Consider the following 9,735-nt stretch of genomic DNA (forward strand, 5'->3'; position numbering starts at 1 on the left):
TGAAAGGAGATGGGCCTGGGGGATTGTCTCTACTGAGCAGCTGGCCAAAACATGGGAACATCTGAAAAAGAAATACAAGGTTTGTCATTCCTCACGATTTCTTACATGTAAATATAATTATGTAATTTCCTGTTTTCATGGTTGTCAACTTTGTGTTCAGTAATTGAAGCGTCCGGTTCCTGGCATGGAAAAAGAGGCAGAGAAGGGGAATGCCACTTGGCAGTTGTTCAGCCTGTTGGACAAGGCCCTGGGGGTCCAGTTTCCCTCATCTCCAGTGGTCAGCACACCAGAGGACAGCTTTGCTAGCCTTCCCACTAAGAGAGTGTGTCTGGTGCAAGTGGGGAACAACACCTTGGAGCTGCTCCCAAACACCCTGTTGCCAGATATGACTGAGACTGTACACGCGCCCACAGGCCACAACAGCAGAGTGATGAAGGAGTTTGACACAGACCTGAAGACTGATATTACCAACCTGAGGAGGGACAGGCTGGGGTTGGAGCGGGAACAGGCAGAGGTGGATAGAGAGCGTCTGGTCCTGGAGAGAGAGAGGAGACTCCTGAAGAGGGAGATGATAGCCATGGTGAGAGACAAAACACAGCTAGAGAAGGACTGGGTCCACGTGGAACGAGACAGAGCGGCTGTGGAACGGGACAAGGTCAGCCTTGAGAAGGACATGGCATCACTGGAAAGGGAGAAGGTGGCAGTGGCCAGGGAGAGGGAACAGTTAAAGAGAGATCATGAGAAAAATGTTTCCCACAGAGACATGGACTCTACGGCACATGAGGACAGGCAAAAATTGAGGTCTTTATTTGAGAGACTTGTTGAGAAATTTTAAACTCACATATACTGCACCAAAGGCAAGTTGAGAAAGACCATAAGACCTGACCTTGAACATTGAATGTATTCACAGACAGTACCTCGATTCACGTTATTGCCACATTATCCTTCAATGGTACATCACACGTGCTTTATTTTCCTCTGAATCCTTTTTGCCTTTATTTAAACCATCCACAATAGGCACTCAGTGGCATGTACCAATACTGTTGTTTTCATTCTTAAGGTGCCAAGGGGCAAGAACATTCAAACACAGATGAACTGTAGATGAAGTTCACATGTTTGAATGGTTTGTTAAAATAAAAAATGTTGAACTGTTGGACTGTCATACCTTAGTTGGCCTGTGGTGGCCAATCTTTCTCGTTTTTGGATGATGTACTTTCTGTTGATTATGACCAAAATGGTTCTGGAAGTTATACCATTCTTTGACATTCCTATTCAGTTTGTGATGTCAGGCGGAATGTTTGTTACAATAAAAATTCCCAAATTGTCTTCCAAATGCCATTATATTATTTAATGCCATTTTTGACATTTTCACAAAGGCATATTTGTTGTTAAGTTTTGTTAAATATCAGTATAATGGTTGTAGTGCACCCTGTTATTATAATACTAGGGCTAGGTTGTAGGGGATAAATACTTGCATGTGTTAGTAAAAGGTTTGGCCAATGTGGAAAGTCCCCAAACAATAGCACAAGAAATAAAATATCGTTTCCTGTGCTTAACTAAATTAGCAAGGCAACTGAACAGCCATGGTCTTTACATTTTGTTGAGTTTAAGGGTGTAGCTCACAACTGCATAGCTTTACTAAGCAATAAGCTTGAGTAAGACCAAGAAGGAACAGGTTCAAAGTAGAAACTAGAACCTCACCAGTCCAGAAGCAATCTGGAAAGCACTTGAAACCCATTAGAACAGATTGAGAAAATGTCAGCTGGTTAGAAAAGTTGTTCTGCTCAGAGCAGACATTTTATTCTTTTAACAGTTTCATTTTTAAATGTATCCACATATGTTGTATAACCACCACATAACAATGACGCCATCACTCATACCAATCAAAGCTATTCAGATAGGGAGGCGCTCTGATTCCACATCCAACCTGAATGAATATTTACTGCAGTAGCTGTACACGGGTAGTCAGTAGCCTTCAGAGGTAAGTACTCATAAGGCTGGAACAGACAAAAGGTTTACATGGTGATTTTTAAGTCCATTGTGAAGCAAGGTCACTTTTGGGAACAAGGTACAAAAAAAATAAGGCCTCTTGTATGTGCACCTTTACGAGGTATCCATCTTACCAGGCTCTGTAAAAGACAGAAATACATTCATTAATTCTTGCAATGTTTTTAAGTTACTAACGATTGACATATCTCAACTGTAAAAGGAGTGGATTTCAGCTGATCATGCTGACTTCCCTTCCAACTTTCTCTTGAAGCATACTGGGTTACAAAGGGTGGGTTACACTTACGTGCTTCATTAAAAAGGAAGGAGTCCTGGTATTCCTTCATATACTGTGAGGAACGTGCTTCGTCCAGGAAGAGCGAGTACACCCGTTTGATGTCTTCTACCTGGACCTCTGTGCCCTGAGTAACACATACCAGCCATTAAACACAGCTTTCAAAACAACCTGATAACAGTTTTCATCTGAATGCTAAAATGTATACATGTGTGCATCCATACTTCTCCTCCTTGGGCAGAAGTAACCAGAACGTTTAGCCAAGGTGGAAGGGGCTTAAGTCTAGATGTAGCATGAAAACATTTATATGATTGAAAGATATCTAGGCTCCCAAACCCATGTCTTCAGGTCTTCAGTTAAGAACCAGAGTGGTTAGTCTAACCATTAATGTTAACGGATGAATTTGCCACTGACCTAATTGTTCCATTTCTCAACGCATTAACAATTGAAATTGGATTTTAGTTATTAATAACTGCATTCCTGACTGTGGACTTATGCCAGTGATAGCCCATTGGTTTGCCTTGCTGTTTTCGTTACAGTGACTCACTAGCACCTCTTGAGGTACAAAGTGGTATGCAAGTAGAGGGTGCAACACTAGCTGGTTAGCAGGCTAACTATAGCACATCTCTGGAGGATGCTGTGCATAGCTGTTTTTGACATAACATCACAACAATTATTTCTTCACTTTTTTGCTATTTTCTAGTTAACTTCCAAAAGTTTTAAACTAAAATACTTACATAAAGCACATTTAAGGTTTCTTGTTTTTTTTCAGGGCTGATCCTTACCTTACGCTTGCGACACACAAGGCCAGCAGTGCTGATGAGTTGGATGGCATAACGAAGGGAGGTTTCCATTCCGATGCGCGTCAGAACAGTGTGTGCCTCGTCACTGAGCTCCACATCCTCCTCCTCACACCTACACACATTACACATCCAAAATGAAACAAGACAGAAAACAATCCTTAATAAGGAAGGACCCTTAATGTAAAACGTAAAAACAAGTACAAGAGACATAAAACTCTCTCTCACACACGCGCACACACACACACACACACACACACACACACACACACACACACACACACACACACACACACACACACACACAATGCTTGGGATGAAAGAGCTCTTATAAGAGCAAAAATTAAATCAAAAAGATGAGTAGTTAGTTTGTATTCAATGACTTCAGGCATTCACCACCTGTAGTGCTGCCCAGGTAAATCTCCTGACCGCTAGATGACTTGAGCACAGTTTACGGTCTCTCACCTGATTTTAAGGATTTGCCTCGTCTCTTTCTCAGTGTAAGGAGAGGTGGCAATGATCAGTAATCGATCCAGAAGATCAATGGGGATTCCGTGTGGGCTCTGGTAGTTGGTTCCACGGATGCTGCCATAGGGGGATTCAAAAGAAATTTAGTACAAATGATGAAACTGTTCGTACACTGAACAATATAGTATTATGTATAATTGGGTTGTTTGATGTGATTCATTTATCATCAGGTCATCCACCACTAAGATGTAACATTATTTAGAGACCGTTCCTTCATATCGGTGCTGGAAACAGCTTGGGACATGAGTGCTTGGACAGCTACATTTAGTTTGGGTGGTGATCCAGCATACCGGGTGATGCCTCTGTTGGTGGCCACGATGAGCACAGGGGAGAGGTCGTTTTCAAGGGCACGGTTCAGGAAGGAGAAGCACTCCATGTCAAGCATGTGGACTTCATCAACGAAGAGCACCTGCAACAAGAAAGAGGATCAGACATTCCCTTCAATCAATTATTGACGATTTCTCTGAAGCCGGCTTCATGAAGTTCACATCTTAAAATGTAGCGCACACGAACACACGCACACGCAAACACCCTTTGCTTACCCCGGGAATGATTTCAGCTTTGCCCTCCTCTCTCCATTCAGACACTTTAGCATTGATTTGCTCTCTGACCTCTGACTTGATCTCTCCAGTGTCACCTGTATAAACAAAGCAGTGGAAAAATCAGTTAGAAGGACACATAAGGACAGGAGTTTACCCAGTTCCTGGATAGGTAGCCAGAGAGAGGACACACCAGAAAAGAGAGCCAGAAAGCCTTGTGTGCGGCTGTTAATGACGTCAATCTCGTGCAGGGACACAGTATGGACAACCTCCTTCCGCTTCTGCAACTCCCCCTCTGGACACTGGACAAACTGCGTCTAAAAACCAATGCAAAGACTGTGAGGGCTTGCACACTGAACTCATACACATGCATACACATATGAGAATGCACAACAGTGGCGAAGGCTTTGAGCTTACCTGAGCACCCATGGCATCGTAATCTCGAGCTCTTGTGAAAGAGCGTCCCAATTTACTGATCTTCCCAGTGGCTTTATCTATGGTGATAACATCTCTACAGTTGAAGGAGAAAGTAACATTTATCAACACTGGAATACTTTAGTTAAAGCATGTACTCATGCTGAATGCACAGCATTACTCACAGTATTCTTATTGAACACGGTAGTAAGGAGTGCATTCTGACAGTTCATGTTGCTAGGTGAACTGGCAGGTAATTGCATTTCTAGCTAGAAAAATACCCAGTAAAAAAAAAACACCAATCCAATCTTTCAAATTAGTCATGACCCATCAAGACAGACATCATAAATAACAGTATACAAATAAAAAGCTCATGATTGAAAGGTTTGGTTAAAGCCAGACAAGATTACATTGCAAGAAGGTGGCAATATTGCTGCAGGTTCTGGACATAATTGACCGCTGTTCTATTTGTTTTTGTGGGTTCTGTCTAATTTAACACTGTTGATAGTTAATGTAAAGATAGGTGTGGATAATTAATGTATTTTTTATTTGTATGCAATAATACATGTTTTTTTTTTTCATATTGTTGCATAAATAGTAAGTACTTAGGGCATTATCTAGCATCAAAATACAGTCTTAGAGTATGAAACATGATAATAAGGTTAGCCTACTGCTCTTGCTTGAGATACACTATTACAGGCTAATGTAATATTACAGGCTAATGTAATACAATAGGGCCTACTTACGTTTGCAAATTTGGTTTAAAATGTTCCTACTATAGGCCTCTGCTTGTTTCTTTTACTTTTTGACTAATAATGTGTGAATTGTTACCTACTATGGATGTCATTGCTTACCCTTCATCATGACCAGTTTTAACCCATTTTACATGTTTCATACTGTAGCCTGTCCACCAAATGCAGTGTCAAATCAAGTCAAATTTATTTATAAAACACATTTAAAAACAATGCACTCTGACCAAAGTGCTACCAGGTTACTATTTTTTAACATTTCTTACAGATAATGTCATGTTGATAATTTGTCTTGTAATTTTACCAAATGCGATATTCTACCAGTTTACCAGCAATCCACTTGCTGCCTAAATGCCTCCAGAAAGAGAGGTTCCACATAAGCCAACACATCCGGGGAGTGAACAGCTTTATAACCTAATGTATGAGCACTGAAGATGTATAACATAATGTATGAGCACTGAAGATGTATAACATAATGTATGAGCACTGAAGATGTATAACATAATGTATGAGCACTGAAGATGTATAACATAATGTATGAGCACTGAAGGTTTATAACATAATGTATGAGCACTGAAGGTTTATAACATAAAGTATGAGCACTGAAGCGTCTCACAATCGCCACTGAATAGGGAAATGTGATTTATCGCTAATGTAACAGTGCGGTTGACTCACCCAGCCTGTACACGTTCCTTGGTCAGACTTTCAATCATTTTGGTGCCCAGGTCATAGATAGTTTCCATCTCTGTAGTCTTCAGGGTCAGTTTGCCAGCTTTGGCTCCCTATGAAAAAAATGCAAAGGCCATCAAATTAAACTTAAAAAATGATATTAACCACTATTCCATTTTCTCCTTTCTGACTGGAGGAATTTCCTTACTGAATGATTTCCTGTAAAGCATAAGTAAACCGGATTATTTTGTAGTTACAGTATACATCAGAAGTGAGTAAACCCCTGTGCAACATAACTTAAATGTCAAATGTTTCTAAATGGTCTCACATTACAGATATTGCATTACTTCTATCTTAAACAATAGGGTATTTCCTCGTATTTAAAATGATTAACTAATATTTCAGATTTACTACATTAAAAATACAGGCCCCATAGTAGGCACTCAATGCAACACAAGTCAGTACACCTATCATTACTGAGATTTAAATGTTATATTTTTTCAATACTTTATTTTATTTTTAATGATTGTTCTCATTATTTCACTGATCACAGGTGGATTCACATTTGTTGCATTGAGTTTCTACTTTGAGGCCTGTATTTTTCAACAGTCTTTCTGAAGTATTTGTTTTTGACTGTTCAGAAGAGGATATACTCGTTACTTTGCAATTGAGAGGTGATCGAGCTTTGAATCATTTGACATTTAAGTGATATTGCACAGGGGTATACTCATTTTTGTCTTTGCCATACATACTCCTGAATCCAACAGAAGCATGTACTAACAAAGCCACCATAACAAACCAGATGTCTGTAGTACTTACAGTCCCTGTGGCTGGTCTGTCAATCTGGATCTCAACCACCTCTCCCTCAATGATTTCAGTCTCCTCCCTGCAAAGCCAATCAGAGATGTCAAATCATACATGTGTTAACTATGTGCACACAAGTTTAATAATTCTGTGTTACTTTACCGCTGTAAGTGTCTACTAAATGAACACAAGTCATGCATTTCCTGAAGCTAATTAAAAAATGGAAGGAAAGGAAAGTAAATAGAAAATACAATTCAGCTCAGTTTGTTTGAGTATGGCACAGCACTACGCAGTTTGGCTAAAGCGCAAAATAGGAAATAAGCTATGCATTCATTTAGTTAAGCATTTTATCAGCACTCACTTAATCCGGACTCCGATGGCTTTGCGAAAGGCTTGGGTTAGAGCTTCTGTCTTGCTCATCTCAAGGGAGAAGATCTCACTCCCAGCCAGAGCAGTGAAGGGTGTATCTTGGCCAAGAGACTGGGCAATGCCTGACCAATAAGAACAAAGGAAAAAGTTTGAATGCAACACTGACACAACAGGACCATTTAAAAATGTAATGGATTACTTTATGTTCTCTCTCTGTGACTAGGTATCATGTTTAGGACAACCAAACATTCTAAGATCTTAACTCTCAAATTCTTGTACATAAACAGCATTGCTGTGAGTGTTGAGTGTGATTGTCCCAGGTGTTAAGGACAATACCTACCCATGGCGATGGCTGTCTTTCCTGTCCCAGGTTGCCCAGCAATGAGAACCGCACGACCTGCGATGTGGCCATCTTTGATCATTTCCAGAATGAGCCCAGCTGCCCTTCTAGATGCCAGCTGACCAACCATTCCCTGTGAAACCTAAAATACAAGAGGGCAAATTTCGTAACTAATTCACATAATCCACACCTTTTAAACAGACAGTTCCAAATGCAGGAAACAGACTCTCACCTGCCGGGGTTCCAAGACATCATCCAATCCAAGACCACGTATATGTGAATGGGCCCCTAATAAAAAATTAGATCAATTTAAATGTTTTCCATTCCATCTTATATTGACAATAGTCATTATTATGTTTTATTTAAGACCTTGCGCTAAACAAACGTTATACATTAACTGGATGAGTTTAACCTTGCTTCCGTCCGGGAGTTAAGGTTAAATAATAGCATACCTGGAAGTGTATACACAACAAAGTTGAAAACGTAAAAATATAATTCAACTTTACCAATTCTCTCAATCCTGGTGATGTCACGAACCTCGGGGACTTTAGTAGTCGCCATCTATTTTCAGGGAGAAACTGTTAGGAAACAGTCACAGTTGCTTCAATATACACAGCAGCATGCGGTTACCACAGCAACGAGATGGCCACAACAAAATCCGAGGCTAAGTTAGTTAACGTTAGCCACTGAACTAGCTTGCCCTAGATCTGTATTGAACAATAGGCAGCTACCCACACCACGCTTTTCTAAATTTAAGAATAATTTTGTAATTAAATCCTCTGCTGTTAGTGGCAGTTGTATGTGTGCTATTTCAAAGCCAGCATTGGATGTCAGGCAACGGTACTAGCTAACGACAGCAAGCTAACGTTAGCCAATGTGTTCCACATTTCACCTATATCGCAACAATAACTAAAACTGGCAAAACAAAATACCACTAGGCGCTCATCGTTTTGACTTGAACCACGTTAACGTTATTTGTGATTAACGTGAGTACCGTTCAATCTGAAATGGTCAATACGTTAGTGACAGGTATCACATGTAACGGTGGCGTAGTTTATATTAACGTCAACGAACCATGTGCCGCAACGTTAGCAATCTAGCTATCATCATACTTAGTTTATCTGATGTTAAATGACCACTTCTGGGCAACTGAGAATTACGTGAATTATAATGTAAAAGTCGTATGTATCACAGCCTGTAAACGTCTCATACTTTTAAAGTATGTGCTTTGCCTGACACATTTAACTTAAAATAAACACAGGACGAACGTTACCTTGGCTGCTACTTTCCTTGAAATGCAGAGGCAGTTTTAAGGGTACGCGCTAAATGTCTTCCGAAGTTGCAAAAAAGGCTCTGCACGAACGTTCTGTCTGACCAACCCCAATGAGTAGACTCTAGATGGCAGCAGCAAACCATTTCAAAAATACCACAAAGGACAAGGTAAATAGACAGGATTTGGTGGAGAGGGTGAGTGGTTCAAGGGCTGTATGAAACAAGGAATTTACAATGTTGAAAACATAATTGTGTCATTTTCTGTAATTTTTAAAACTCTGCACTGCGTAACCTTAATATAGTCTAGTCTTTGTAGTCTAAACACATGCAGCAACATTTTGATCAGAAGAGGAAAGGATATAAAATAAGATAAGATAAACTAGGATTAATCCTGTTAGGGAAATTGAGGTGTAATATCAGCAAGGTAATAGGAATCAAATAGGTACATAAAAATACAAATAAATGAATGAAAATGTAAATATAAATTAAATTCAAATAAATAAAATAAAATAAAGATAAGTACAACTCAGATGGGGTATATTAGATTGTGGAGCCTGATGGGTACTGGCACAAAGGACTGGCCAAGGCACTTTGTGGTGTACCGAGGAGGGTTCAGTCTGTGGTTGAGCGTGCTCCCCATCTGCACTAGCTCGTCATAGAGGGGATGGGAGGGGTTCTCCATGATAGTGTCCAGCTTACACCTTGTCCTCTCCTCCAACATTTCCAGTTCAGCTCCCAACACGGAACCAGCCTTCCTTACTAGCTTGTTATGTTTATTGGCAACCCCAACCAACAAACCACGCCAAAAAAGAGGACACTGCTACTACAGACTGGAAGAACATCTAAGCCACCTCAGGAAGAACAGCTTGCTCTGCCCCTTCCTGTAGAGGGCCTCAGTGTTATCAGTCGAGTCCAATTTATTGTTTATAATAACACCCAGGAACTTAAAGGTGTCCACCGCCTCCATATC

The 9,735-nt window shown here is 40.3% G+C and overlaps 2 protein-coding genes across 2 annotated transcripts; one reads left to right on the forward strand and one right to left on the reverse strand.

Moving 5' to 3' along the window:
- On the forward strand, positions 1-1,220 carry LOC308367592 (uncharacterized protein). The gene is made up of 2 exons (XM_080841535.1): positions 1-79; positions 161-1,220. The coding sequence occupies exon 2, from the start codon at positions 185-187 to the stop codon at positions 833-835; it is 651 nt and encodes a 216-aa protein (XP_080697661.1). The 5' UTR covers positions 1-79; positions 161-184; the 3' UTR covers positions 836-1,220.
- A 635-nt stretch (positions 1,221-1,855) lies between these two features.
- LOC308368202 (ruvB-like 2) lies at positions 1,856-8,788 on the reverse strand. Its single transcript, XM_080842310.1, has 15 exons — positions 8,767-8,788; positions 8,000-8,054; positions 7,726-7,781; positions 7,494-7,635; positions 7,146-7,275; positions 6,800-6,866; positions 5,987-6,093; positions 4,566-4,659; positions 4,342-4,465; positions 4,152-4,246; positions 3,900-4,018; positions 3,547-3,666; positions 3,067-3,196; positions 2,294-2,408; positions 1,856-2,129 (listed from the first exon to the last, which is right to left on the reverse strand). Exons 2-15 carry the CDS (start codon positions 8,052-8,054, stop codon positions 2,104-2,106), a joined length of 1,380 nt encoding a protein of 459 aa, XP_080698436.1. The 5' UTR covers positions 8,767-8,788; the 3' UTR covers positions 1,856-2,103.
- Between the last annotated feature and the right edge of the window lie 947 nt (positions 8,789-9,735).

The sequence above is a fragment of the Sprattus sprattus genome (assembly GCF_963457725.1).
Source record: "Sprattus sprattus genome assembly, chromosome: 7".
Classification (NCBI taxonomy): domain Eukaryota; kingdom Metazoa; phylum Chordata; class Actinopteri; order Clupeiformes; family Clupeidae; genus Sprattus; species Sprattus sprattus.